The sequence below is a fragment of the Molothrus aeneus genome, chromosome 28, assembly GCF_037042795.1.
Source record: "Molothrus aeneus isolate 106 chromosome 28, BPBGC_Maene_1.0, whole genome shotgun sequence".
In the NCBI taxonomy this organism is placed as follows: Eukaryota; Metazoa; Chordata; class Aves; order Passeriformes; family Icteridae; genus Molothrus; species Molothrus aeneus.
The window spans coordinates 4,595,795-4,623,402 of NC_089673.1; the positions used below are offsets into that span (position 1 = coordinate 4,595,795).

The following is a 27,608-nucleotide window of genomic DNA, read 5'->3' on the forward strand; positions in this document are numbered from 1 at the left end:
AAAGGGCCGGGGAACACCTCTGTGGGTGAAACAGGCTCCATCAAACACCCTGGGGCTGCACACTGAGCCCTGAGCCGCTCCTGTTCAACAAGCAGAGGCTGCTCTGGCACCTGCACGTCACCTGTCCTTGAGAACTCCGTCCTTCCCACGGGATGGCACTCCCGGGGCAGCAGAGAGGGCTGTGGGCACCCTGAGCGCAGGGTTTGTCCCCGAGTTTGTCAGGGCAAGAGTTCAGCCGGCTCTGAGGCAGGGATTGCATCATGCAGCAGCACCACGGCAGTGATCCTGCAGTGATGTTGTCACACCAACGAGTCACCAGGAACTCTGGCCTGCGGGACTTTTCCTGGAGGACGCAGCACTGGAGCTGACACCTCATTCACCCGCGGGGTGAATTCACCGCGGGGCCGGGGGTCCGTGCGGGTTTCCGAGGGGCTTCGGGAGCCATCTGCTGTCATCAGCCCAGATTACAGCGAGGGGATGACGGGCACCAGACGGGCTCCGCTCCCTCCCGCCTTCCCACAATCACTGAGGTTGGAAAAGATCTCCAAGATGATCGAGCCCAACCTGTGAATGATCCCCACCTTGTAAACCAGACCAGAGCACCGAGTGCCATGTTGAGTCATTCCCTGGACACCTCCAGGGATGGAGACTCCACCACCTCCCTGGGCAGCCCCTGCCAATGTCTAATCACCCTTTCAGTGAAGAAACTCCTCCCGAGAAAATACCCAAATTTAACTACAAGCAGAAATAAGAGCCCCTCAGGGAAATCACCACCTCACCCAGAAGGACTGGGAGTTCTCCATAGGAAACACAGTGCTTCCAACACAGGGAAGGACTCCACTGGAGGGTCTGCAGTGAGCAGAGATGGGGTTCCAGCCCCCCAGACCCATCGGGTCCTGGCATTAATCCCAGCTCCCACAGGCCCAGGTGGGAGCAGCAGGGCACTCCCCCTGCTCAGAGGGCGCGGCAGAGCTGCAGGGAGCGTGGCACAGGACAGGGAGATGCTGGGGGGTGCTCACAGTGCTTTGGGAACTGAGAGGCTTTGTTCCTCTGCAGGCAGCAGAGTGGCACTGGGCCTGGCACGGCACCGTGCCCGTGTCCCAGCCTGACGCTGGCCCTGGCAGGACGAGCATGCAACCCCAGTGGGCTCAGGATGGTGAGGGTGAGAGCCCCAGGGCTTCAGCACGATGAGTGTGCAAGGCACAGCTGTCTGCCAGTGTGGAGTGTGAGTGTGCAAGGCACAGCTTTGTGCCAGTGTGGAGTGTGAGTGTGCAAGGTGAACCCCTTTGCCAGCATGGTGGCTGGGCAAGGTGGGCCCCTCTGTCTGCATGGTGAGTGAGCAGAGCACGTCTTTGTCCAGCATGGTGAGTGTGCAAGGCATGTACAAGGTGTGTACCAGGTGTGTACAGGGTGTTTGTGTTCCGGGAGTCTGTTTACAATATGTCTGTGTCCCAGATGTTTCTGTATTCCAGGTGTTTCTGTGTCCCAGGAGTTTCTGTATTCCAGGAGTTTCTGTATTCCATGTGTGTCTGTATTCCAGGTGTTTCTGTATTCCTGCTGTTTCTGTGTCTGTATTCCAAGTGTTTCGCTATTCCAGCCGTTTCTGTGTTCCAGATGTTTCTGTATTCCAGGTGTTTCTATTCCAGGTGTTTCTATTCCAGCTGTTTCTCTGTTCCAGCTGTTTCTGTCCCAGCTGTTCCTGGGTGCCGCGGCCCCCCCGGGCCGGCAGGGGGCGCAGGGGGCGCGGGGCGCATGCGCGGGGCGGGGCGGGCGGAAGCGCGGCCGAGGGCGAGGGGCGCCCATGGGGCTCCTTAAAGGCGCCGCCGGCGCGGAGCCGCCTCCCGGTCCCGGAGGGACGCGCCAAGCCTGGCTGGAATGAGCAGGTGGGGCGGAACCCCCGGCACTTCCCCCGACACCCCGTCCCCCCCACGTCATCCCCCCTCGTGGTGCGGCACGCGTGACCGCTGCCTCAGTTTCCCCCGGTGTCGGGGCCCGTGCGGCCGCGGAGGGCGTGGAGGCGGCCGCAGGGACCCCCGGGCTCCTCTCACGGGGAGGGGGCGCGCCCCGGGACTGCCGGGGCTGCAGATGTTGCAGAGGGAGGTGTAGGGCCAGGGGAGGGGGCACAGCCCTGGGCTGGGGGGCTCCGAGCCCTGATGGGGGCACGAACCCCTCAGGCGGCTGCAGGCTCCAGGCAGGGGGGCAGAAACCGCGCAGGGGCTCGGCCCCAGGACTGGGGGCTGCCCCGCCGGGGGTTCCCCAGGGCAGAGCGCCGGGCTGCCTCGGGGACACAGCAGAACTGTCCCTGCCCCGGGCCAGGCTGCTCGGGGGCACAGCAGAACTGTCCCTGCCCCGGGCCAGGCTGCCTTGGGGACACAGCAGAACTGTCCCTGCTCGGGGGCACAGCAGAACTGTCCCTGAGCCGGGCCAGGCTGCCTTGGGGACACAGCAGAACTGTCCCTGCTCGAGGGCACAGCAGAACTGTCCCTGCTCCAGGCAGAGCGGTCTGTGCCCCAGCTGGAGGGGATCCCCCCGGGCTGCAAGGTGGGGACCCCGCTTCACAGCCCCGAGGCTGGAGCAGCCCAGGGCCAAGGGGATCCCCCACAGGATTTCCCTCTGGCTCGGGGCTGGAGTCAGCTGGGCCCTTCCAGCCCGGCAAGACCCCCTTGAGCTTCCCCGCAAGCCCCCGACCCTGGGAATTGTTTGCATTGATCACCTTAACCCGTGTTTGTTTTCCCCCTTGTTGTCACCGTGCCATAGCCAGCCCCACTGACACACCAGGTGGAGCAGGGCTCTGGGTTTGGGGGCATATTTTAGGGCTCTGGGTTTAGGGGCATATTTTAGGGCTCTGGGTTTGGGGTCATATTTTACCCTGCACGGAAAAGGGAGCAGCTCCCAGCTGAGAGGGGAGCTTGGACACAAACAGGAAGCCCAGGAGGTGCCCCAGTGCCCCAGCACCAGCAGCAGGGCTGTGTTGGGGCACGTCACAAGGAGTGAGTTTATCAGGTGGGGCAGAGCTGGGAGCGAGAGATTTCCCCTGGCTTGCGTCAGGCCGAGCAGGAGGGCTGGCTCACGGCGAGGATCCGGAGGCAGCGCCCTGCCCGTGGCACGGTTTTGCAATGGCTGTGGGGTCAGCGGGGCATGTGCCACGCTGCCCTCCCGTGATGGGCACGCTGGTGCCCAAAGAGCACCCACATCCTGGGGCACTGCAGGGTGTGGGCTCGGGCCAGGCCCGGCTCCCCGTGGGGCTGGCACATGTGCAGGGCTGGGGTGGATCCAGCTCTCCCAGCGGGGCTGGTGCCTGTGCCAGGACAGAGCCAGCGCCCGGGGGGGGGCTGGCACGTGTGGCTTCAGGATAGACCTGTCCCAACTTGCAGCCTTGGTCACCCAACAATTCCTGAGCCCGTAAAGGAGAGATTTATGACTTCTCTGACCTTGCGAATTGATGAGTCAGATGGTGAAGGTTTTTTGCTGCATTCCCAGGCTTTAAAGAACCCTGGGTTCCCAGAGCCTGGAAGCTCTCCTGCTATGGCCCTGTCCCAGCATGATAATGATCCCCAGGCTGCAGCGAGGGGGAGCAGCTGGTGCTGAGTGTGCTGAGGGTCACTTCTCCACATCCTTCTCCCTGGGAAGGGTGTGATATCCCCTGCTTCCCGAGGGCAGCACACCAGCCCTGGAGGCTGCAGCCTTGCCAAGCCCCAGCGGGATCAGGCAGGAGGTTTCAGATGCCTAAACCCTTCCTGGGATTCTTGTTGCAAACTCATGAGGGGGATCTCCCCCTCCCTGGTGTCCTGCCATGGCTGCACTGGGCTCTGCTGCCATCCCAGCCAGAGCTGGGGAGGGCTGTCACAGCATGGCTGATCTTTGGACTTTGTTCCTTCCTTTCCTTAATTTTCCGAGAGCAGGGAGGGGACAGTCCTCCTTCCCCAAGGACATGGAAGGCTGGACTGTCTCCACCTCTCCAGCCAGGCTGGGCCTGCTGCCAGTGTGGGGCCAGGGGGTGTTATCAGGGCTGGGCTGGCCCTGGGAGCCAGTCCCTGTCACCCCCCAGGCCGCCCTGATTATGGGGGGCCCTCAGTGCCGTGTGCTGCAGCGATAGCACGGCGGGCGTGGGACACCTGTGGGACACTCTGCAGGGCTGGGGATGCTGGGGGGGCTCCCAGGGGGCCTCATCCCTGGACAGGGACCCCCAGGCTGGAGCATCCCCTGCCCTGTGTTGCAGGGGGACAGTGCCATGGCTGAGAAGCTGCCACCGAGCCCCGGCGGGGGCATCACGCCACTGCAGCAGATGCTGGCCTCGGGGACAGGGGCCATCCTCACCTCCCTCTTTGGTGAGCATGGTGGGGTGGGTGCCAGGGGGGTGGGGGGCTGGCACGGGGCTGGCACGGCTAAGGGATGGTGTCTTTGCAGTGACGCCGCTGGACGTGGTGAAGATCCGGCTGCAGGCCCAGAGGACCCCCTTCTCCAAAGGTAACCCTGCTTGGGGCAGGCTGGTGAGCAGCCCACAGGGGTGTCTCGCACAGCTGGCACAGCTGGTGGCAGGGTGTCTCTGCTCTGGAGCGTGGGGCCATGGTGAGGTGCCAGGTTAGCATGGGCCCCTTGTCCTCACGGGCCTGGGGGCCCTGCTGGGGGAGCTGGGCTGGCGCTTGGCTCTGTCCTTCCCCCTCCACAGCCCTGTGCCTGGCAGCCCCCAGCCCTCCAGAGGCTCAGCCTGCTGCAGCTGCTGGCCTTTGTTCCAGTCTCCATGCTGCTCCCCTTGGGCTCTGCCCCTTCCTGTGGGGTCACTGGGCTGGGGCTGGCCCCAAGGGACTGGTTTGGTGACAATAGGAACTGCTTGGGAAGTGGCTGTGGGGGCATGCAGTCACCCCCAGAGCTGTCCTGCTGCCCAGCCCCGGGTGGTGGCGTGTCCCCTGTGGTTGCTCAGTGTGTCCCCATTGTGTGTTTCAGTGTTGGCAGCGCAGTCAGTGCCCTGGGGCGCTCAGCCGGCCACATGTGAGTACGCCGGGGGCTCCTGCTGCCAGTGGCTTTGCTTTCCCAAGCCTTCATCCTGGTTTGCTTCTCCACTGGTGGTGGCTTGGGCTCCTCTGGCTGTGGGGACATCCCTGCACTATGGGGGCTGACACTGTCCCCAGCCCAGGCTGCCCTGCAGCCCTGCTTTGGGGCTGGCTGTGCCACATCTATGGGGATCTGTTGTGCAGCTGGCCTGGCTGTCTGTGGTCTTGTCACTCTGTCCTGCTGCCACATCAAAGTCCCCTTGGATTTCTATTGCCTGGTGTCCCTTGTGCCTGGCTTGGGAGCACAGTGGAGGGGCCAGTGCTGATGTCCCCACTGTGCCAGGGCAGCAGAGCCAAGACCAAGTGAGGCATAAACCCTCTCCCACTGCTGGCAGTGGGTCCTGCTGTGTGCCCACCCCTGCCATGGAGCTGGGTGTCCCCATCCCTGGCTCTGGCCATGATCAGACCCTTGCTGCAGGGTTGTTCCTCTCCTGGTCTTAGACTGGTCCACACTGGGCTCAAGCACTGAGGGTTTGGCTCCCTCCTGGAAGATGTGGCAGCTTTGAGATCAATGAGGGCATGGGGCAGAGGGGAAGGGTCTCCTGTGTGATGGCAGTGCTGTTGTTTCCTCCTCAGGGAAGTGTTTCCTCTACTGCAACGGGCTCATGGACCACCTGTACGTCTGCCAGAACGGCAACGGCTGCACCGCCTGGTACAAGGCCCCCGGCCACTTCACTGGCACGCTGGTAGGAGCTCCAGGCATGGCCAGGGGCCTCCCCACCCCAGAGGGGTGTCAGGGTGTTTTCTGGGGGTTGTTTGTCCTTCTCCCACCTGTAACTGCTGTCCCTGGTGCTCTGCTCTCTCCCAAGGATGCCTTTGTGAAGATCACACGCAATGAGGGCATCAGATCTCTGTGGAGCGGCTTGCCCCCCACCCTGTGAGTCTGGGGATTCTGGCTGCTACCACCTGCCCAGGCACACAGGTCCCAAGCCCCTGCCAGCCCCTAGGGAGGGCATGTGCCCCTCACTGCCCTTCTCCTCCTCTCAGGGTCATGGCCGTGCCAGCCACCGTGATTTACTTCACCACCTATGACCAGCTCCGGGACTACCTGCACGCCCGGATGGGGAGCTGGAACCACTACATCCCCCTGCTGGCTGGGGCCCTCGCCAGGCGTGAGTGCCCCTCCTCTCTGGGGTCCCCCCGTGCCCCCTCAGTGCCCACATTCAGTGCCTGGCTCTCCTGGCACGGTGCTGGTGGCTCTGGGACGGCCGCTGGAGCGGACGGAGCTCATTCCCCGTGTCCCTCGTGTTGCAGTGGGTGCCGTGACAGTCATCAGCCCCCTGGAGCTGATCCGCACCAAGATGCAGTCCCAGCAGCTCAGCTACCGTGAGCTGCGTGTGTGCATCCAGTCAGCAGTGGCCCAGGACGGCTGGCTGTCCCTCTGGAGGGGCTGGGGACCCACCGTGCTGCGGGACGTCCCCTTCTCGGGTATGCCTGGGGCCACTGGGCTGTGGGGGGCCCAGGGCAGCCCTGTGCTGCTGGGGGGGTGCCCAGTGGTAGCCCTGGTGTCTCCTCTCCCCCAGCTCTGTACTGGTTTAACTACGAGCTGGTGAGGACGTGGCTCTGCAGGCAGGCCTGGCTGGACGGGGCCACGTTCATGGTCAGCTTCACATCTGGGGCCATCTCTGGCACGGTGAGTTTGGGACTCTGGGGCTCCCCTGGGGGGAGTTGGCGCCTGTGGGAGGGAGGAGTGGGGCTGGGATGGTGCTGGGAGGTGACAACAGAGCTGGCACTGGGCAGGAACCCCTGTCCTGGCTGACCATCCAGTGCCAACCCCACAGGTGGCCGCGGTGCTGACGCTGCCCTTCGACGTGGTCAAAACGCAGCGGCAGATTGAGCTGGGAGACAGTGAGGTGCACCCAGGTGAGGGGCCAGGCTCCAGGGGGGCAACCAGCACTGCCCATGGGTGCCCCCCAACCCTCACCTGCTCCCCTCTCCCCGCAGTCACAGCCTCCAAGCCTTCCTCCACCTGGCTGCTTATGCAGAGGATCCGCGCCGAGTCTGGCACCCGGGGGCTGTTTGCAGGTGAGGATGTGCCCTGGATGTGCCCTGGATGTGCTGAGGTTCCAGGTGCTCTGGTGTCACCCCAGGGCTCACAGCACTGTCCTTGCAGGGTTCCTACCCCGCGTCATCAAGGTGGCACCTGCCTGCGCCATCATGATCAGCACCTATGAATTTGGCAAGAGCTTCTTCCAGAAGCTGAACCAGGAGCAGCAGCTGCGGGGATTGTGAGCAGGCCTGGGGCAGGGCTGGCTGTGGCCGTGCCCAGGGGACAGTGCCAGGTGTCCCAGGAGCAGCGATCCGCACTCGGCCGTGCAGAGCCCAAGTGCCTTCGTTCCTGCTCTGCCTCCCGCTGCCCGCACACGGAGCCGGGGCCAGCTTGCCCCACTCCCTGTCCCAGCCACTCTGGGGGACATCTGTGCCTGCTGCTGTGACACTGGGGGGATATGGAGCCCCCCACACCCATCCCTTGGGGCTGGACAGATGCTGCTGCTGGATTCATGGACACTCTCGCAAGGATGGGGTGTCCCAGGAGCCTTGGCCTGGCAGGAGATGGAGCTGGGGCTCTGGCAAGGACCAAACCCCAGAGCTCGGGGGCTTCTCTGCCTGCCTGGGCCCCCCAGCCCTGCTCTGCCTGGGGATCTGCCCCTCCTGACCCATCACTCACACACAGCCTCGCCTTGCTGGCTCTGCATGGCATGGGGACACGTCAGGACCCTCTCCCTGCCTCTGGACCTCTGCTCCCACTCGGGATGTCCCCATCCCCTGTCAGACCCTGTGTGGGGACAGACCTCACTGCTGCTCTGGGGGGCCATTGGGGCCCCCCTGCCCCATCCTTCCACTGCAAGGGCCTGCCCCCCTTACCCCGGGACTCATGGAGGGAACTTCTCATTTCTTAAATAAAATAATTGTCTCTTAAGTGGAAGGATTTCTCTCTGTGTGCCGGGGAGCTGTAGAGACACCTGTGGGGTGACAGCCACAGCCCTGTTGTGTGGGCATGGTCCTGTCACCCACAGGATCCCTGCTGGGTGTTTACTGGGGGCTAGGGGACCCCAGGACCAGCTGCTGGGCCAGGGGCTGCCCCAGCCTCGGTGGTCTGCTGTGGCCCAAAGATGCTCTCCCTGCCCAGAGGGGCTGCAGGAGCTCACTGGGTGCCCCAACATCCTTGCCTGGGCCAGGACCTTGTGGCAGGGGGGGCACAAGGGGTCTGTTCCCCTCTGGGGAGGTGGGTGACAGGCCAGCTCTGCTTGCTGCGTTTATTGATTCCTTTTGCTCCAACAAGGCAGATGGGGCTGAAATAAAAACCAAAATCACCCAAAACAACCCAAAACCCAGGGGAGGACGGGGAGGAAGGGGAAAGAAGGATCCTCCCCTGTTGTGGGGATGCTGCTGCAAGGGGGACAGGCAGCCCCGCACAGTGCAGGGGAGCTGGGGGAGGCCAGGCAGGCGCAGCCCGGGTGGGCACCAGGGGCTGAGCAGGACGGACAGCGGGGCCACGCCGGACCCTCACCCTGGAAGGGGCCTGGCCCCGACCCCCCCTCTCTCCCCAGCAGCTGTCACTGCCAGTGTCCCCCCACCGTGGCACAGTTCGTTCCCCCCAGTCCTGCACCCCCATCCCAGCAGGTCCGTGTCTCCAGCCGGGGTCCAGGGTGGGGTCTCAAGGTGGGGAGGGGGCTGCCCGTCCCCAGCCTCCCCGGTGGGATCAGCGAGTCCCTCGTCGTGCCCGGGGTGCGAGGGGGGCCGAGCTCGGTCAGTCCTGCGCCATCAGGCGGGGCCGGGGGGCGGCGCGGGGGCCGGGGGTCTCAGCTGGGGCTGCGGGTCGGGCTGGCTTCCGTGCTGTCGCTCACCAGGCACTCGTTGGACTTGAGGCTGGCCAGGGACTTGCAGCTGGGCAGGGAGGCCAGGGAGCCGCAGAGCCCCAGCATGGAGGGCGTGGGGTCCTTCCCTGCGGGCAGAATGGGGTGTCACAGGGGGCTCGGCCTTGTGTCCCTGCCCTGCCACCCCGGGGGGACAGGGACCACCTCTCCGGGGCCACCTGGGTGTCCCTGCACTGCTGGGGCAGCATCCCAACCATGAGGAGGGGGCTGCTGGAGGGTCCTGACACGGGGTGCATGGGGGGAGATGTGCTGAGTCCCGGGGGCGCCCTATGGTGGGTGGGGGGGGTCTTACCCAAGGGCCCCCAGGGCTCCCCTTCGCGCTTGCCCTCGCCCAGGCGCTGGGAGTCGGAGCTGAGGCTGTTCTCGGCCGAGAGCTGGTCGGTGCTCACGAAGCTGTGCCTGCAGGGGGACAGCTCTGAGCCCCCTGGGGCTGGCACAGCTCTTCTGCCCCTCCCTCACCCTGTGTCCCCCCACCCCGGGGCAGGGCAGGGTGCTTGGCAGGTCTCTGCCCTCACTGCGAGCTTACCTTCTGTAGAGTTTGCTGTCCGAGCCGCTCTCGTTGCCATTGAGGGTCCCCAGGGAGGGCCACTGGTTGACCAGGGGTGTCACCATCTCCTTGGAGAGCTGGGCCAGCTGTGGGTTCTCGCAGGGGATCAGCCCCGTCCTGCAGCAAAGGCGGGTGCTCAGCACCTGGCACAGCCACCAGTGCCAGGGCCCTGCCAGGTGACGCGGCCCACAGGACACATGGGGCATTGGGGACACCCAGGGCCTGTGGGGCAGCCCACAGGGACCCCCAGCCCCCCGAGCCCCCCGGCAGTGGGTCCCCACTCACAGCTGCTCCTGCAGCTCCAGGATGACGCCCTCCAGCTCCCTCTTCTCCAGCTGGTTCTGCACCATCACCTCCTCCAGCCGGAGCTTCAGCCGCTTGTTCTCTGCCTCCAGGTCCTTCAGCTGCGACTCCCGCAGCCTCACCAGCTCCTCCAGGTACCCCTGTGGGAGGCCACCGTCAGTGGTGCCCTGCTGCCACCACCCCCAGTGTCCCCAGGGCCCTCCAGAGTGACAGGGAGTGGCTGGGTCACCACAGCAGCAGGAGGAAGGGCTGAGGGTACCACTGAGGCAGAGATGCTCCAGGCTGGAGCATCCTGGGGAAGCTGATACCCTGCTGGCCCCAGCCTGGTACCTTTTGGGCATAAACAATGCGGAATTTCTGCTCCATCTTGCGCCACTTGTTGTACCAGCTGTCCTCATCGGTGACCAGGGGCAGGTAGGGGTGCTCAGGTGAGCTGTCCTCGCTCGTGCTGCTCTCCACACTGCCCCGCTCCTCCTCCTCGCTCAGGTAGTCATAGCTGGGGGGTGTGGGGGCTCAGCAGGGCTGTCAGGGGTTCAGGGAGCCCCATCGTGGTGCTGGGGCAGAGACAGGAGGGTCCCCACCCCAGGAAGGGCAGCCCAGCTCCTACCTCTGCGTGAACTTCAGGTAGGGCGTGTAGTCGATGACCACGGGCGTTTTACCGTCCATCACCTCTCCCTTCAGGCAGAAGCTGAGCAGAGGCAGCAGGAGAAGGTCAGGGAACCCCGAGGTTGTCACCTGGGGCCTGTGTCCCGCTGTGCCACCTGTCCCTACCTGAAGTCGATGGCGCTGAGCCCGATGAGCATCCCCGTGAGCACCGTGGACTCCTCCCGCAGCATGATGGCCCCGTCATCGTAGAACCGCCTGGGGGGACCGCACGGCTGGATGTGCCCCCTAAAACCCACCCTGGCACCCCAAAACCCACCCCAGCACACCCACACACCCCGGTGCAGGTGTGGCCGTGGCCGGCAGGGCCGGGGCTGCTCACCTGGTGGTGCGAGTGTCCCTCAGGGCCGTGGAGATGTACTCGGACATTCGCTTCTCCATCAGCGCCACGCGGATCCAGGCCCGGCCCTGCGAGGCAGCACCTGGGCAGTGCTGAGGGTGGGGGCTGCCTCGGGGGGCCCCACATTCCCACCCAGCCCCAGGAGTGACTTTCAGCTCATTTTTTGGTACCATGGGGACCCACAGCTGCTGTTGTGTCCCAAGGGCCCTGTGGTGTGGGAGGGAGCTGCAGGAGGGCAGGGGAAGGGAGCAAAGTGGGGGCACAGAGGAGTGGGGATGAGGATGGGGATGGGGTGGGAATGGGGATGGAGAAGGGTCCATGTACCAGGGTCAGGGTGGAGTGTATGGAAACTGGGGCAGGCCTAGAAATGGGGACAGGGACAGGGACAGGACTGGTGCCTTCCTGACCTTGGCCCTGGAGGTGCTGATGTTCTCCATGTTCTCGATGCTGCTGACGCAGTTGTTGGGGACCTTGCTGCAGGCCAGGCGGATGTAATCCCAAAACCCGCGCTGTCCATCAGAGCTGAACCAGCTGACAGGGCCTGCGGGCACCCACGGGCAGCTCAGGGGCTGCTGTGCCAGCAGAGCCCCTCCAGCAGAGCTGGACACCCTTCCTGGTGCGTCCCCATCCACCACAGGACACTGGGATGGGCACAGGGACAGCCCTGGGGGCCACCACTACCTTTGAAGCGGTGGCTGAGGATCTGCTCGAGGATGGCAGCGAAGTTAACGAACTCCTCGGAGGAGTCATCGATGGGATCCGCCGTGTACTTCTCCAGAAGGGTCTTCACCGAGAACCTGGCGTGGGAGGGGACGGGTGTCACAGCAGGGAGGGGACACCTCCAGCCCTGGCACGGTCAGGGTTTCCAGCAAAGCTCTTTTCCAGCTGTTGGCTCCCGCTCCCGGCAGCGGGAAGAGGGCGTCGGGCTGGGCTGTGGCTCGGTGACCCCCCTGTCCCCGCGTCCCCAGGGACCCCGCTGCTCCCCGCCGTGCAAGTGGCCAGGAAGGGCGAACAAAGGCCCCCTTCCTCCCGGCCGTGCGCGGGCGGTGATGGCTTCCCCTTCCGCCCGGCCGCTCGTGCTCGGGGCTCAGCGGTGCCGAGGACGTGGCACGGAGCAGGCCAGGGCAGCACGGGGCAGGTGTTTGCCTGGGGGCATCGCCCCTTCTGTGGGCGCTGTGGGTCACGGCTGCCGGGGGATCCCCGTGGCAGCAGGTGGAGGGGGTCCCATGCTGGCACTGAGGGCTGGAGGTGTCCTGGTGGAGATCCAGAGCGTCTCCATGTGCTGACAATGGGGTCTTTGGGTGCCCCATGCCATGGCAAGGAGATCCATTGGGTGCCCATGTCATGGCAGTGGGGGCTGGAGGTGCCCCGTGCCACGCTGAGGAGCTCTGGGGTCCCCAGACCTCAAATGAGGCCCTGGGGGTCCCTGCCAGGCTGCCCAGGCCCGGGTACCTCCCACATTCCCCCGGCCCTGGGCCAGGCTCCAGCACCCCCAGCACCAGCAGCCCCTCACCAGCCCCCCGGGGGTGTCACCCCAGCCCCGCACCCCGGCAGGAGCCCCCCGCCCCCCCCCAGCCCCGTCCCTGCACCCCATTCCTGCCCCCCCCATCCCGGTCCAGCCGCGAGTCTCCATGACAACGCTCATCCTCCATCCTTCATCCCCCATCCCCGCCGCTCCGGGGCCCTGACGTCACTTCCTGGGCCCCCGCCCGCATGGGGGTCCCCAACCCCAGCCCCCCCCCCCGCACCCCGCCGCCCCCAGCACCCCCCTCACCCTCCGCACCCCCCCGCCATCCCCCGTGGCCCCCGACATCCGCGCGCCGGCCGCCTCCATGTTGTCACTGTGTCCCCCGCCCTCTGTCTCCCCTTTCACGATCCCCCCACAGCCCCTGTAGATCCCCGCAGCCCCCCCGGGACCCCCCAGAACCCCCCGGAACCCCCCAGAACCCCCTGGAACCCCCTGGAACCCCGCACCGCCGCAGCCCCGCGCCCCCCCCCCGCTTTCCCGCATCCCCATCCTCCTCCTCCTCCCCCCCCTCCAATCCTGAATTTCCCCCCCTCAAAAAGCGACTGCAGCCACAACAAACCCCCCCAAAGGGTGAAGGGGCGGCGGGGGAGGGAGGGATGAACCCCCCACCCCTCCCCACCACGGCCCCTCCCCGCCCCCCATCCCCTCCATCCCCACCGCCGGTGGTCGCTTCTCCCTCCCCCCTCTCCTCCTCTCCTCTCCTCTTCCCCCTCTCCTCATTTTGCGGTGCTCCCCCCCGGCCGCCCCCCACCTGCAGACGGTGATGAGGTTTTTCCTCTCCACGGCGATGTTCCTGGAGGAAGCTTTCTTGGAGGAGAGCCCCAGAGCCATGGCAGCCGGCACCCAGCTCGCTTCCATCCAGCGGCCCCGGCGCCGCGGCCACGGGCGGGCGATGCCCCTTCCCCCGTGGGGACCCCCCCGGCCCGCGGCCCCCCGCTCCGCGCAGGCTTTGCTCCGCCGGTGCCCACGCCACGGGCCGTGCGCCGCCCGCCCCCCCAAAGGGATGCTCTCCCCGCCCCCGGCCCCCCAAATCTCTCTCCGGGGGATGGGGGGGGGCACAACACACAGGGGAGGGCCGGGGTCCCCCCGGGGGTCACCCCCTGTCCCTCCCGGCATGATGAGACATTGCCGGGGGACCCCGTGGGTAAAGCCACGGGGAGGGGGCGCCCCCGGGGTTTTGGGGGGGGTCTTTTGCCCACCCCAGGCTCAGATCAGCACCCCCAGCCTTGCCCTGCCTCCATCCCCGTTTTGGGGGGCTGACATCACCCCCACCCCCCCCTCGGGGTCTGATCCCCCACATTCAGGGGGTGGGCGGGGGGTGACTGTGCCGAGGGGCAGCCCCCCCACCCCCCTTCTTCACCGTGCCTCAGTTTCCCTCCGTTGTTGTGACAGGGAAACCGGGGCGGGGCTGGTGAATCCCACAGCAGCCACATAAACCTCCACAGCCCCCAAATAAATCAGAGTCACCCTCAGCACGCAGACACCGCCGTGGGGACGTGTGCCACCTCCCTGTGCCCACCACCGGGTGCCACACGCCCGCTGTGCCCATGCCAAGGGGGGCTTGGCCAAGAGAACCCGGCTGGCGGGGACAGGTGGGCTCAGTGCGGGGAGGGACCCCCAAAATCCCCGAGGCTGTGCAGGGAGGGGAGCCCTTGGCAGTGCCCAGATAAGGCCGGGGCTGTTATCGGGACACCCAGACCCAGCACCACCCCTCTGTCCCCTGAGGGTGCCACCAGGTCCCCAGCGGGTGCAACTGAGGCTGGATGGGCCCCAGGCACAGCGGGGACAGCTCCGGTGCCACCTCACTGTGGGGGGACCCTGTGGGTGTCCCCAGGTATCGGGGCTGGGATGGGAACGTGTGTGTGCCCAGGTGTGTGTGTGTGCCCAGGTGTGTGCCCAGGTGTGTGTGTGTGCCCAGGTGTGTGCCCAGGTGTGTGTGTGCTCACCCACCTCACCCCTGCCCTGGGATTGGGATTTTGGGCCTGAGATCCTTCTAGGAAGGCTGCAAATGTAGAGAAACACACGTGTGTGTGTGTGTGTATGTGTGTGTGTGTGTGTACATCCACGGGTGTGCACACACACAGGGACATGGGCCCCTCACACACACACACAGGTGTGCCCATGGATGGGCACTAACACAGGTGTGTGTGTGTGTGCGTGTGTGTGTGTGTGTGTGTGTGCAAGGCTCACCCACCTCACCCTCACCCTGGGATTGGGATTTTGGGCCTGAGATCCTTTTAGGAAGGTTGTAAATGTAGAGACACACACGAGTGTGAGCACACACGTCCACAGGTGCGAGCACAGGTGTGCGCACACACACACACACACACACACACACACACACACACACACACACACACACACACACACAGGTGTGCCCATGGGTGGGCACTTACACAGGTGCACGCACCCCTGCCCTCCTCCAAAGCATCCCCCCCTCTCCAGGGCACCCCAATCCCATGGCACAGAGGGACACCCCATCCTCGTGTCCCCCCCGTGCCTCGTCCCCAGGGAACCTCCCCAGGAACCCCCGTTTTTTTCAAATTTGTTTTTTTTTTAACGAGAACACCCCAACCCCGCAGAAAGGGAGGGGGGGACAACCGGGGGGATCCCGGGGATTCCCTGCAGGGAAACCCGGAGGTAAACAAGATTGGGGGGCCGGGGGGGGGGCAGCAGGAGCAGGTCCGGGGTGCCGGGCTGGGTGAGGGACGGACGGGAGGACAGCGGGAGCAGGCGGGGCTCAGCCGGGGCGCAGCTTTTGCAGATGTTGCACCCCGATAACCTTGTTTTTCCGGGGGGCCCGGGGGGGGCCGGGTGAGCCCGAGGGGGGCAAGATTAGGGAGGTGAGCGTGACTCAGGCATCGGCGTCTCACAGCCCGGGCACCGCAGAGAGAGCGCGGCAGGGCCGGCGGAGGCACCCCAGGGGTAGGTGCGGGGTCACCTCGGGGTGTCCCTGGGGCTGCCAGGGGGGACACGGGGTGGGCGGGGGGATGTGGGGCTGGGGGGGGCACCCTGGGCTGCCCCAGGGGGGTGTTGGGGTGGGAGGTGCTGCGGGATGGGGGATTTAGGCTCCAATGGAACCACCAGAGGGGTCCCAGCCGTGTTGTGTGGATGGCCTGGGATGCGCGGGCTCCGTGCTGAGCCGTGCCGGGCACCTGAGGGATGAGAGATCCCAAATGTGCTGCCAGGGATGTATGGACTCCATAGGGAGCCCCGGGGCTGACCCACGGAGGGAAGGAGCAGTCCCAGGCTCCGCGGATGGTTTGGGGTGTGCTGGCTCCAGGCAGAGCCCAGCGAGGAGGCAGGAGGGATCCCGGCCATGCCTCAGGGATGGTGTGGGATGTCAGGGCTCCACGGAGCCGTGGTGGCCGCGGGACGGATCCCGGTGACCGTGCGGGGATGGCGTGGGGTGTGCGGGCTCCGTGCTGAGCCGCGCGGGGCGTTTGGTGCAGGAGGGGTGAGCCCAGCCCTGAGCCTGGTAGGGGATGTATGGACCCCATAGGGTGGTACCCACTGAGGGGGGATCCCATGGGGCTGTACCCACTAAGAGGGACCCCAGCCGCGCCCTGGCTGCCGGGGGATGTACAGACCCCACGGGGACGGCGCTGGCTGTCGGTGCGGGGGCTGCGGGCTCCGTCCCGCACACACCGTGTGGGACAGGAGCCCCGCACCGAGCTCCATCCTGCCGTGCCCGGGGCTGCAGCGTGGGCTCCGTGCGGGGCTCTGCGGGGATGCGTTCGGAGGCTCCCGGTGACCTCGCTGCCCGGTGCCGCAGCGCCCCGCGGCTCCCGGCCCCGCAGCCCGGCCCGGGGCGCTGTGGGGCAGAGCGGGGGGCAGCGGGTGGAGCGGGGCAGGGGCCGACGCCCGGTGTCGGGCGTTATCAGTGGGGCACAGCCCGGCGCACCGGGCTGATGCAAGAGCCGCCGGGGGGGCCCGGGACGGGCCGGGCTGGGGGGCCGGGGGCCGCCGGTCCCGGGGCCAGGCGGGGCAGGAAGGAGACGGCCGAGTCAGAGGCTCGCCGTCCATCCCGTGGCCCCGCCGCGGCTCCCGCGCCCCGCCGGGGATCCCGCGTGGCCCCAGCGGGGATCCCGCGGCCCCCGCGGGGTGTCCGGGACCCCAGCCCGGCTCCCGCCACCCCCGGCCGGGAGCGAGCTCCTGCATCACCCTGGTGAGATCGGGGGGGGGCTGGTACCCCCCAAAGCCGCCCACCGCCCTGACCTTGCTCCCGAGCCCCTCAGCGGGGTCGCCGGGCCCAGGTGGCGGGGGGCAGCCGGAGCCCCTCGGCCCCCCAGGCTGGGGGGGGTCCCCAGGGGGCGGCTCGAACTGTGGCTTTGGGGGTCCCGGACCCCTCCTCAGAGACTCGGGGCGGGGTCGGGCGGGGGTCAGAGGTGAGGGGGTTCCGGGGGGGGGTCCGGACCCTCCCGGGTCCCTCCGGGGCTGCCCCGGGGGGGCGGGCGGGGGGGGCGCAGTGCGGGCAGGGCGCCCCCTGGCGGTTGTCCCGGGGAGCAGCCCCGGGGCAGCTGCGGGGCGGGGGGGGGGCAGAGGACACGCAGGGGACAAGGGGGACACAGGGGACACGCAGGGGACACAGGAGACAAAGGGGACACAGGGGACACGCAGGGGACACAGGGGTCACAGAGGACACAGGGGACACAGCGGGTGCGGGCACTGTGTGCTGCAGGGGATCTGGGGGCTGATGGAAGGGCGGCAGAGGGGCCTCCCCAGCCGTGCACCTGCGGGGGTTTGGGGTGCTCAGCCCGTCCGGGTTTTTTGGGGTGTCCTGTGGGCCCAGCTGTGCCTCAGTTTCCCCCCTTCTCCCTCTCCGCTCTGCCAGGGGCTGGGGCTGTGTGCTGGCAGATCAGGGCACTGCATGTGAGAACCCAGCCCATGTGTGTGGGACTATATGGGATCCTCATACAGGTGCAAGGGGCTGCAGGGGGTTGTGTAGGACCCCTGACATGTGCGTGGGTCTATATAGGACCCCCACCCACACACGAGAGGGTCGTGTGGGACCGCAGCCCCTGAGCGTGGGTCCATACGGGGCCCGGCCCCGGCTGTGGGTCCGTGCAGGGGCTGACCCCGAGCGCAGGGCATGGTGTGCGTGGGCACGGGTGGCTCAGGGCAGCATGCCACGTCCCTGGTGGGAAGCTCTGCTGTGCCCTGACGTCCGTTCCCATCCCGTTTGGCGACAGGGCAGGGCATGACCTCCCTGGGGACCCCCAAGCCCGGGCCCTCCCAGCCCGTGGGGAGCGGGTTAGGCAGGCGGGGGCTGCGGGTACGGCCACGGCGTCCAGCCCCGGCCCTTGGGACAAACGCCATCCTGGGGGCACCGAGCGATGCCCAGCCCTTGGGACAATCCCGCGGGCACCGAGCGATGCCCTGCTCTCTGCTAACTTGTTCTCTCTCGTTTCCCCCGTGCCCGCCCCGCAGAGCGCCGGGTTATGGTGGCACCGGGCTGAGCGCCGGGACGCGCCGAGGCGGCAGCGGGGGCCGAGCCCGGAGCCATGGAGGGGCCTGGCCAGGTAGGGACACCCGGCCCCCGCCCCGGCTCCGCCGCTGCGCCCCGGCACGGCCCCGGCCAGGCCTCGGGGGTGCCCGACCCTGCTGACCCCCTTGTCTGTGTCCCACAGGAGGCCTACGAGGAGGGGATGAGGAGGAGCCTGGACCCCGAAGGCTACGAGGACCCCGGCCTAAAGAGCTCCCACCTGTCGCTGGGCGAGATGAGCAGTGAGTGGCTGCTGGGGCTCTGGGGGCACTGGCAGCGTGGGCACCACAGGGGTGGCATTGCATGGGCACCAGCGTCACAGGGGTGCCAGCACTGCAGGGTGTGGCTGAGCACGGGTACCGGTGTGGCAGAGGTGACAGCGCTGCATGTGTGACAATGGCATAACACAGGTGACAGCTTTGCAGGGGTGATGGCACCACAGGGGCACTGGCACCAGCTGGGTGCCAGCATTGCAGGGCCATGAGTGGCTCAAGATCAGGCGTTGCATGGGCAAAGTTTTGTGGGAGCAGCTGTGCAGGGACACCAGCATGGCTCAGGGGCGTTGCACGGGCACCAGCAGTGCATGGACATGGCTGTTTCATGGCTGCCAGCTTCTCATGGGCACGCATGGCACATTGGCACGGCATTGCATGGGTGCCAGCAATGCATGGACACAGGTGTTTCATGGCTGCCAGCTTCTCGTGGGCACGCATGGCACATTGGCACGGCGTTGCATGGGTGCCAGCATGGTGCAGGCACGTTGCATGCGTTGCACAGATGCGTTGCATGGGCACAGAGGACGCGTTTCCCAGGTGCCAGCGTGGCAGTGGCAGCGGGGCCAGGCAGGGACACCCCCCCTCAGGGCAGCGAGTCCCTCCCATGAGGTGCCACCTCCAGCTGCGGGTGCCCGGAGTGGGGCTGAGCCTGGGGACACCCGAGGTCCTTGAGCCCCCCGGGAGGGAGGTGAGGGGAGTGTGGGGGTCTGCGTGCCGCGCAGCATCCCCCTGCCCCAGGCAGGGCTGTTTCGGAGCTGCCACCCTGAGGGGGTGTTTGTCAGCGCTGGGGTGACACAGATGGGGTAACGCTGCCCCCTGTTCTGCGCAGGGGCCGGCGCTGGCATCGGGTCCCCCCTGCAGGCGTGGAGGGCCAGGGCCGAGGAGATGAATCCCCTGCGGTGAGTGCCCAGGTCGGGGCGGGGGCTCTGCCTGCCCGGCTGGCACCCCCGGGGGAGGCCGGTGGCACCCGCGGTGCCCGGCGCTGAACCCCCGTGCCCGCGCTGTGTGTTTTGCAGCCAGTATCTGCCCGGCCGCCGGGGATTTTATGACCTGGACGGGAAGAGGCGCTCGGCCGGGGCCCCCCCGGGACACCCCAGCCGTGGCGAAGGGCAGCGTGAGTGACCGCGGGGGCCCCGGGGGACAAAGCCCAGCCCCGGCGTCCCCCCCACCTCGAGCCCCCCGTGGCGCTGCCCGCCCCGGTTCTGCCACCCCCGTGTCCCACCCTGCGCGGGGGGACGGTCACCCGGGCGTCAGGGCACGCCGCGGGGTGACCGCTGCCACTTGCCCGTAATCGCCCACTGATTGAGGATAAATAAACCCTTTGTTTGGGGTGAGGACAAGAACCACTTGGGGCTGAACGCCGGCTGGCGCCGGGCGGCTCGGTGGCGGTGGCGGCGGGCAGGGACGGGGACACGCTCGTGCCCACGTGCCACGGCCAGCACCGTCGGGGACACAGTGCCAGGGGACGCGCCCCGTCCCCGCTGCCGCGGGCGCAGCATCCTTGCCCCGGCAGAGCGGGATGCGGCTCCTGCTGCATCCCCCGGCCGGGTGACCCGGCTGGGGACGGCGAGGGGACCGCGGTGGTCCCCGCCGGGGGTGGAGGGGCCCGGGGTGAGCCTGTCCCTGCGGTGGGGTGACAGCGGGCGGGCGGGAGCCGTGCTGGTGTTTACTGTCAGCAAAGGAAGTGCTGCGGGATTTACGGTGCACACAGGGCGGCCGCGGGGATCGGTCCCCACTTTATAGGGACGGAGCTGCGGGGACATGGGGAGCGCAGGGGGGGCCGCAGGTAGGCAGGGGACGGGGATGGGGACATGGTGGGGGTCAGGCTGGCCGGGGATGTGCTGTCCCCGTGTCCCCATTCCGGTGCTCGGTGCTCGGTGCTCGGTGCTGGGGCTGTGCCTCGAGCCCCGTCCTCACCCCGGCTCCGGTGATGTCCCCAGACTGTCACTCTGCCCCAGGGGCCGGGCTGTGGGGATGGGACGGGACCGAGGTGGGCACCAGCAGGGCGAGAGACGGCAGAGTGGCACGTCCAGCAAACTCCAGCTGGGCCCTGGGGTGGGACAACACGGGAGGCACATCCACGAGTGCCCAGCAGGGCTGGGGTGGGGATGATGGAGAAGGGGACACGTCCAGGTGACCCCAAAGGGGGCTGGGATGGGCGTGATGATAGAGGCACCTCAAGCAGACCCTCAGGCAGGGGGATCCGGGCTGGGGCAGGGACTGGCTGACGCGTTGGTGGCTCCACTTGCAGCTGTGTCAGTGACCGATGTGGACCTGGAGGCAGCAGGGAGCAGGAGGCTCCTGTCCCAGCCGGACAGCCATGAGGTGGGTGCTGCCCCAGGGACCCCCATTTTCTCCCCATTCTGGGGCTGGGTGGACTGTGGTGACCTTGGGACCAACCTCACAGCTCAGCCCTGGGGACAGCAGGGCACTGAGGGGCATGCTGAGTGTCCTGGGGGTCCCCAGTGTGACCAGGGACACGCTGACCCCTCCATCTCTGGCTGCAGGGATATGTGGAGCTGCACGAGCTGGTCCTGGACAATGCAAAGGATTTGTGCTGGATGGAGGCCGGCCACTGGCTCAAGCTGGAGGAGGACTTCCAGGAATCAGGGGACTGGAGCCAGCCCCATCTCTCCTTCCTGACCTACCACAGCCTCCTGGAGATCCGCCGGGCTCTGAGCAAAGGTGGGGACAGCTCCAGGGACCACCAGGAGGGTGGTGAGGACCCCTGCCCTGGCTGGATGGTGACAGGGCTGTCCCCACAGGTGCCATCCTCCTCAACGTGGAGGCCAACTCGCTGCCGGCCATCGTCCACATCCTCCTGGACCAGCTGATCTACGAGGGGCAGATGAAGCCACAGGACCGGGACGATGTCATGAGGACGCTGCTCCTGCGCCACAGGTACAGCCAGGGCGGGGGTCCCGGGGGGTCCCGGGCTCTGGGACCCTCCCCAGTGTGTGCAGCCAGAGCTGGAGCCTGGCTCGGGGTGGGAAAGCTCTGCCCCTCAGCCCGTTTTGGGGGTTCCTGCGCACCCCTGGGGCTGGGGCTCTGTGGGGGAGGAGTTGGTGGCGCCGGGGTGTGTGACACCCCCCGGTGTCCCCAGCCACCCCACCGAGGACGAGTCGGTGTGGACGATGCCGCCGGCGCTGGTGCAGCGCTCGGGCACCGGCAGGGCCGACGTGGAGAGGCCACTCCTGAGGGAGCAGCGGCCCATGGAGATGAGCAGGATGGCAGGGAAGGCGCAGGTGAGAGGGACAGGGGGCACGGGGGGCACTGGGGACATTGGGGTGCGGGGCCGGGAGTGGGAGATGCACACTGGGTACACACACAGCTTGGCACACACACACACAAACACACACACACACACCTGCAGGGGGGACACACAGGGAACAGTGGGGACACTTGGGGGACAGAGGGGGGACTCAGGAATAGTGGGGGACATGCAGGAGATGGAGAGGGACATGCAGGGAACAGAAGGAGGGACATGGGACAGAGGGGGATGTGCTGGAGATGGAGAGGGAGATGCAGGGGAACACGCAGGGGGTGGTGGGTGACACACATAGGGGCAGAGCAGGGGGACATGCAGGGTACACAGGGGACCACAGGGGACAGCCATCGAGGCTGGCTGGCTGATTCCTGCCCTCCATCTGCCTGCAACAGAGCGGGGTCCCCAAACCCCAACTCCTGGAGACGATCCCAGAGGGTGCTGAGGCCACCCTGGTCCTTGTGGGTGAGTAGTCAGTGGGATGGGGGGTGCTGGGTGCTGGGTGCTGGGTGCTGGGTGCTGGGCTGGGGGGGCAGCTGCAGGGTCGGGGGTGCAGGGGGAGCTTTGCCATGTGCCCCTCACTGTGCTCGCTCACACGCTGCTTTTCTTGTGCCTTTTTTGCCTCTCCCCATCCTCAGCTCTCGCCGCCGCCTGCTGCTGCTCAGCGCTGCTCTCTGGGCCCCCCTTCCCGTGTCCCTTGTCCCCATGTCCTCATGCCTCTATGTCCCCTGTGTCCCAATGTCCCTGTACTCCCATACCCACCCATCCGTGTGTCCGTGTGTCCCTGTGCCCATGCCCCATGTCCCTGTACTTGCATGCCCATTTACCCCTTTGCCCCAGTGGCTTTTGTGCCCTTCTCCCATTCTCTTTGTCCCCATGCCTCTGTGTCACCTCACCTCCATTCCTGATGTCCCCACGTTTTGCTGTCCCCGTGTCTCTGTGCTCCCACATCCCCACATCCCCGTCCCCTGTGTCCCTGTGCATGTTCCCCCGTGATCCCTGTCCCGTCCCATCCTCCCCCCAGGCTGTGCAGCCTTCCTGGAGCAGCCAATGCTGGCCTTTGTGCGCCTGAAGGACGCGGTGACACTGGACGGTGTCCTCGACGTGTCCATCCCCGTCCGCTTCCTCGTCGTGGTGCTGGGGCCCGACACCCCCCAGATCAGCTACCACGAGATCGGCCGTGCCATCGCCACCATGATGTCCGAGAGGGTACGGGCCACCACCAGTGCCACCACCCACCCCTGAGCACCTGGGGGGCACTTTGTCCCCCTGTGCCACGTCCCCGTCTGATCCCCGTGTCCCTGTGCCTCTGTGGCCTTATGCCCCTGTCCCCAAGACTCCATGTCCTCCCCTCCCTGTGTCCCCTTATCCCCAAGCTCTGAGGTGTCCCCACGTCCCCCTCTCCCTGTGTCCCCTCATCCCCAAGCTCTGGGGTGTCCCCACGTCCCCCTCTCCCCGTGTCCCCTCATCCCCAAGCTCTGGGGTGTCCCCACATCCCCCTCTCCCCGTGTCCCCTTATCCCCAAGCTCTGGGGTGTCCCCACGTCCCCCTCTCCCTGTGTCCCCCCATCCCCAAGCTCTGGGGTGTCCCCACGTCCCCCTCTCCCCGTGTCCCCGCGGGGACACCCCGGGTGCCGGCGCTGGCTCAGTTCCGCGCTGTCCCGCCCCGCAGGTGTTCCGCCGGGACGCGTACCTGGCCGAGGGGCGGCAGGAGCTGCTGCGGGGCGTGGAGGATTTCCTGGATGCCAGCATCGTCCTGCCGCCCACCGAGGCCCCCAACGAGCAGCTGCTCCGCGCCCTGGTGCCGCTGCAGCAGGAGCTGCTCCGACGGCGCTACCAACCCCTGGAGAGGCTGCACATCGGGGACTTCCTGAAGGATCTGGGTACGCATGGGACCCCCCCGCAATCCCCTGTCCCTGTGGCTGGTGGGACCCCCTCCCTGGACACAGCAGGGTCCCCTCATGGCCACCTGGTGTGTCCCCAGAGAAGGACGAGGCGGCTGCAGATGATGACGATCCCCTGCGCAGGACGGGGCGGCCCTTTGGGGGGCTGGTGCGGGACATCCGCCGCCGCTACCCCAAATACCTCAGCGACATCAAGGACGCCCTGAACCCCCAGTGCCTGGCCGCCGTCATCTTCATCTACTTCGCGGCGCTGTCCCCCGCCATCACCTTCGGGGGCTTGCTGGGTAATGGGGGGACAGGCTGGGGACGCTCCTGGGGTCGGGGATGTCCCCGCAGCTGGGCGTGGGGCTGGGGGTGTCTCTGGCCATGGGGATGCTCCAGGGGGGCTCTTCCCCCCAGTCCAGGTGCTGAGAGGTGTGGGGTGGGGGCACAGCGCTGTCCCCCCAGCCCGGCACCCACCGGCTCCGCTCCCATCAGGTGAGAAGACCAAGGGGATGATGGGGGTGTCGGAGCTGCTCATCTCCACCTGTGTGCAGTGCGTGCTCTTCAGCCTCCTCAGCGCCCAGCCCCTCCTCGTCGTCGGCTTCTCGGGACCCCTCCTGGTCTTTGAGGAAGCCTTTTACTCGGTGGGTGCCCCCCCAGCTGCCACCAGCTGTCCCCACAGCGAGGCTGGGGTGTCCCCACCAGCCCTGGCACGGGGACAGGGACGGGGACAGGGACAGGGTGCAGCTGCGTGGGCGATGGCACGGAGGGATGGCACATGGAGGTGATGCCACCCGTGTGATGACCCAGGGGTGAGACCACACAGGTAGAGCCACCCAGGTGCTGGCCCTGGGGTGATGTGAGGTGCATTGACACCACCTGGGTGATGCCAAACAGCTGTGGGTGACACCCCAGGGGGGTTCCCAGGCAGGTGCTGCTGGGTGGGTGACCCACGGGGGTCCTGCCACACCGAAGTACCCCCACCCTCATCCCAGGAAGGTGACATGGAGCCACCGTGGGTCCAGCAGAGCTGAGTGCCCACGCACTGACAGGGCTGTGCCCTCTGGCTCCCCAGTTCTGCAGCAGCAATGGCCTGGAGTACATCGTGGGACGGGTCTGGATCGGTTTCTGGCTGATCCTGCTGGTGCTGGTGGTGGTGGCCTGCGAGGGCAGCTTCCTGGTGCGCTACCTGTCCCGCTACACCCAGGAGATCTTCTCCTTCCTCATCTCCCTCATCTTCATCTTCGAGACCTTCTCCAAGCTGGTCACGGTGAGGGACGTGGGGGTCCCACGGTTGGGGGGCTGCAGATTGTGGTTATCACCCAGGTTTCCATAGAAACAGTGGGATGCAGGTGAGGGACGGAGTCTCCTTGTGCTGCCTCCCCTTTTCCAGGTGTCTCCCACCCATGAGGCCCCTTCCAGTGCTGACTATTCTGTGATTCTGTGATCCATGCTTCTCTCTGCAGAGGGATTTTGGGGCACACTTGTCCATCCCCACTGTACCACCCCGCCCTTGCTCTGTCCCCACTTCCAAAACCCTAAAAACACCCCCTGCTCAATCTGTGCTGAGCTCTCAGCCTCTCCCAGCCCCTGGTTCCCACCCTGAACCCACCTGGAAGGTGCCACAGGGCTCCCAGCACGGCAGGGGGGTGCAGGGGATCCCCATCCCCATTCTCTCCTCTTCCCTCCCCAGATTTTCAAGCATCACCCACTGAAGAGGGAGTACAACGTGCTGTCTGAGGTCCAGCCCGGGGTGCCAGAGCCCAACACGGCGCTGCTGTCCCTGGTGCTCATGGCTGGCACCTTCTTCCTGGCCTTCTTCCTCCGCATGTTCAAGAACAGCTCCTTCCTGCCTGGCAAGGTGAGGGTCCCCCGGCACCCAGGGCGGGCAAAATCTGGGGGTGCAGTGGCTGTTCCTGCAGGGGAGGGGGTGGGGGGACCCTGCAGGTTTCTCACGCTGTCCCCACAGGTGCGGCGCCTGATCGGGGACTTTGGGGTGCCCATTTCCATCTTCATCATGGCACTGGCCGACTTCTTCATCAGCGACACCTACACCCAGGTCTGGGAGGGCAGGGCTGGGGGGAAAGGGTGTCCCCACATGGGGACATGGGGGTGGGTGCTCGTCCCTGTGTCCCACCCCTCACTCCCCCATCTCTGCTCCCCTCCAGAAACTCAGCGTCCCCAAAGGGCTGCAGGTCACCAACTCCAGTGCCCGGGGCTGGTTCATCCACCCCATGGGGGACACTACCCCCTTCCCCATCTGGATGATGTTTGCCTCCGTGATTCCAGCCCTTCTGGTCTTCATCCTCATCTTCCTCGAGACACAGATCACCACGTGAGCATGGAGATATGGGCAGGGGAGGGCTGTGGGGTGCCTGGTGGGTGGGGGATAGAGGGGACCTCCCCTGGCACTGCGTCACCAACTGCTCCCTGTGTCCCCACAGCCTCATCGTCAGCAAGCCCGAGAGGAAACTGGTGAAGGGCACCGGCTTCCACCTGGACCTGCTGCTGATCGTGGCCATGGGGGGGCTGGCAGCCCTTTTTGGGATGCCCTGGCTCAGTGCCACCACCGTGCGCACCATCACCCACGCCAACGCCCTCACCGTCATGAGCAAGACCTCTGCCCCGGGCGAGAAATCCCAGATCCTGGAGGTCAAGGAGCAGCGCATCAGCGGCCTGTTGGTGGCTGTGCTCATTGGTGAGCTGGGGAGGGGTCCCCAGATGGGCAGCGAGGGTCGGGGGTCCCCAGGGACTCTCCCCAGCCTCTCCTTCTCCCCCACAGGCGTCTCCATCCTGATGGAGCCCATCCTGAAGTACATCCCCCTGGCCGTGCTCTTCGGCATCTTCCTCTACATGGGGGTCACCTCCCTCTTTGGCATCCAGCTGTTCGACCGCATCCTGCTCCTGCTGAAGCCCCCCAAGTACCACCCTGATGAGCCCTATGTCACCCGGGTGAGTGACCCCCACGGGGGCTGTGGGTTTGGGGTGTCCTGGGGCTCCCCAGAGAGCCTCCTCCTTCAGCACTGCTGGGTGGGACCCTGCACTGCTCCCCCAGCAGCCAACACCCCACAAAGGGTGTGGGGACGCTGTCCCTGTCCTCAACTCTCTGCTCCTGGTCCCACAGGTGAAGACTTGGAGGATGCACCTCTTCACCTTCACCCAGATCATCTTCCTCGTGGTGCTGTGGGTGGTGAAGTCCACGCCGGCCTCGCTGGCTCTGCCCTTTGTCCTCATCCTCACCGTGCCCCTGCGGCGCTTCCTGCTCCCCAAGATCTTCCGGGACATCGAGCTCAAATGTGTACGCAGCCCTGGCGCTCCCAGCCCTGCCCCAGCCCCACCTCTCTCCCTGCTCCTGCTCCCGTCCTTGTCTCCATTTCTGCCTCATCCCTGTCCCTGTTCTCCTCCCCATCCCCATCTCTGTCACCATCTGCATCCCTCATTCACACCCCTGTCCCCATCCCTGCCCCATTCCTGTCCCCATCGCATTCCCCATCCCCATCCCAGCCCCTCCCTCATCTCCAGCCCCATCAGTGTCCCTGTCCTCCATCCTGTCCCCATCACATTCCCCATCCCCATCCCAGCCCCTCCCTCATCTCCAGCCCCATCAGTGTCCCTGTCCTCCATCCTGTCCCCATCCCTGTCCCCAGCCTCATCCCAGCCCCTATTCCCATACCAGCCTCTCCCTCCATTTCCATCCCTGTCCTCCTCAGTGTCCCTGTCCTCAATCCTGTCCCCATCCCTTTCCCCAGCCCCATCCCAGCCCCTCCCTCATCTCCAGGCCCATCACTGTCCCTGTCCTCCCTCCTGTCCCCATCAGTGTCCCTGTCCTCCCTGCTGTCCCCATGCCTGTCCCCCTCACGGCCTCTCCTCCCTGCAGCTGGACGCAGATGACGCCGTGGTGACCTTTGACGAGGCAGAGGGGACAGATGTGTACAACGAGGTGCAGATGCCCAGTTAAGAGCCGGCCCCCGGCCCCTCAGCGCCCCCCCAGCCCCGCTTCCATCTCCACTGCTGCCATCCTGAGGCCACCGGGCCACCAAGAGGGACTGGGGACACGGTCCCCACCTGCCCACCCTTGGGAATGGAGCCTTTTTTTGTTTTTCCCTTTTTTTTTTTTTTTTTTTTGGTCTATTTTTAAAAGCATTTTGGATGATGTGATCTCACCCCCACTTTGCTGCCTGCTGGGGAAGGGGCTGCCTGGGCTGGCCGGGCCCCACGTGCCACCCTCCACCCGTGGCAAGGTGGGATGTGCCACTGTCCTGTCCCCAAGGCCACCACCAGCGTGGGAAAGAGCCAGAGGAAGACCCCGGAGGGAGGAGGAGGAGGAGGAGGAAGGCAGGGACAGAGATACAGCAGGATGGGGCCCTCCCACTGTCCCACCCCCTCCC

At 66.4% G+C, this 27,608-nt stretch overlaps 4 protein-coding genes across 7 annotated transcripts; 2 read left to right on the forward strand and 2 right to left on the reverse strand.

Annotated features, from left to right (window-relative positions):
* Window positions 1-1,074: 1,074 nt before the first annotated feature.
* Window positions 1,075-7,971, forward strand: SLC25A39 (solute carrier family 25 member 39). 3 transcript variants are annotated; one of them, XM_066566865.1, is made up of 12 exons: window positions 1,075-1,162; window positions 4,220-4,328; window positions 4,408-4,467; window positions 4,945-4,989; window positions 5,628-5,737; window positions 5,861-5,928; window positions 6,039-6,163; window positions 6,306-6,479; window positions 6,575-6,684; window positions 6,833-6,914; window positions 6,996-7,076; window positions 7,165-7,971. In XM_066566865.1, exons 1-12 carry the CDS (start codon window positions 1,154-1,156, stop codon window positions 7,281-7,283), a joined length of 1,092 nt encoding a protein of 363 aa, XP_066422962.1. In that variant the 5' UTR covers window positions 1,075-1,153; the 3' UTR covers window positions 7,284-7,971. The 3 variants fall into 3 exon arrangements, with proteins under 3 accessions (XP_066422962.1, XP_066422964.1, XP_066422963.1); XM_066566866.1 differs by lacking the exon at window positions 1,075-1,162 and adding an exon at window positions 1,777-1,883; XM_066566867.1 differs by lacking the exon at window positions 4,945-4,989 and having other exon boundaries at window positions 1,079-1,162.
* Window positions 7,972-8,294: 323 nt separating this feature from the next.
* On the reverse strand, window positions 8,295-13,240 carry RUNDC3A (RUN domain containing 3A). 2 transcript variants are annotated; one of them, XM_066566863.1, is made up of 11 exons: window positions 13,062-13,238; window positions 11,464-11,579; window positions 11,190-11,323; window positions 10,765-10,850; window positions 10,551-10,640; window positions 10,387-10,467; window positions 10,110-10,275; window positions 9,762-9,919; window positions 9,456-9,593; window positions 9,222-9,328; window positions 8,295-8,997 (listed from the first exon to the last, which is right to left on the reverse strand). In XM_066566863.1, the coding sequence occupies exons 1-11, from the start codon at window positions 13,166-13,168 to the stop codon at window positions 8,855-8,857; spliced, it is 1,326 nt and encodes a 441-aa protein (XP_066422960.1). In that variant the 5' UTR covers window positions 13,169-13,238; the 3' UTR covers window positions 8,295-8,854. The 2 variants fall into 2 exon arrangements, with proteins under 2 accessions (XP_066422960.1, XP_066422961.1); XM_066566864.1 differs by lacking the exon at window positions 9,222-9,328 and having other exon boundaries at window positions 13,062-13,240.
* Window positions 13,241-15,853: 2,613 nt separating this feature from the next.
* Window positions 15,854-17,629, reverse strand: LOC136567178 (basic salivary proline-rich protein 1-like). Its single transcript, XM_066566678.1, has 2 exons — window positions 17,476-17,629; window positions 15,854-16,830 (listed from the first exon to the last, which is right to left on the reverse strand). Exons 1-2 carry the CDS (start codon window positions 17,627-17,629, stop codon window positions 15,854-15,856), a joined length of 1,131 nt encoding a protein of 376 aa, XP_066422775.1.
* A 113-nt stretch (window positions 17,630-17,742) lies between these two features.
* On the forward strand, window positions 17,743-27,316 carry SLC4A1 (solute carrier family 4 member 1 (Diego blood group)). The gene is made up of 19 exons (XM_066566771.1): window positions 17,743-17,832; window positions 17,941-18,037; window positions 20,322-20,395; window positions 20,578-20,755; window positions 20,836-20,971; window positions 21,174-21,315; window positions 21,731-21,800; window positions 22,360-22,544; window positions 23,007-23,217; window positions 23,319-23,522; window positions 23,716-23,864; window positions 24,296-24,490; window positions 24,914-25,081; window positions 25,190-25,279; window positions 25,389-25,555; window positions 25,665-25,918; window positions 26,003-26,172; window positions 26,345-26,518; window positions 27,098-27,316. Exons 1-19 carry the CDS (start codon window positions 17,815-17,817, stop codon window positions 27,176-27,178), a joined length of 2,763 nt encoding a protein of 920 aa, XP_066422868.1. The 5' UTR covers window positions 17,743-17,814; the 3' UTR covers window positions 27,179-27,316.
* Window positions 27,317-27,608: the final 292 nt, after the last annotated feature.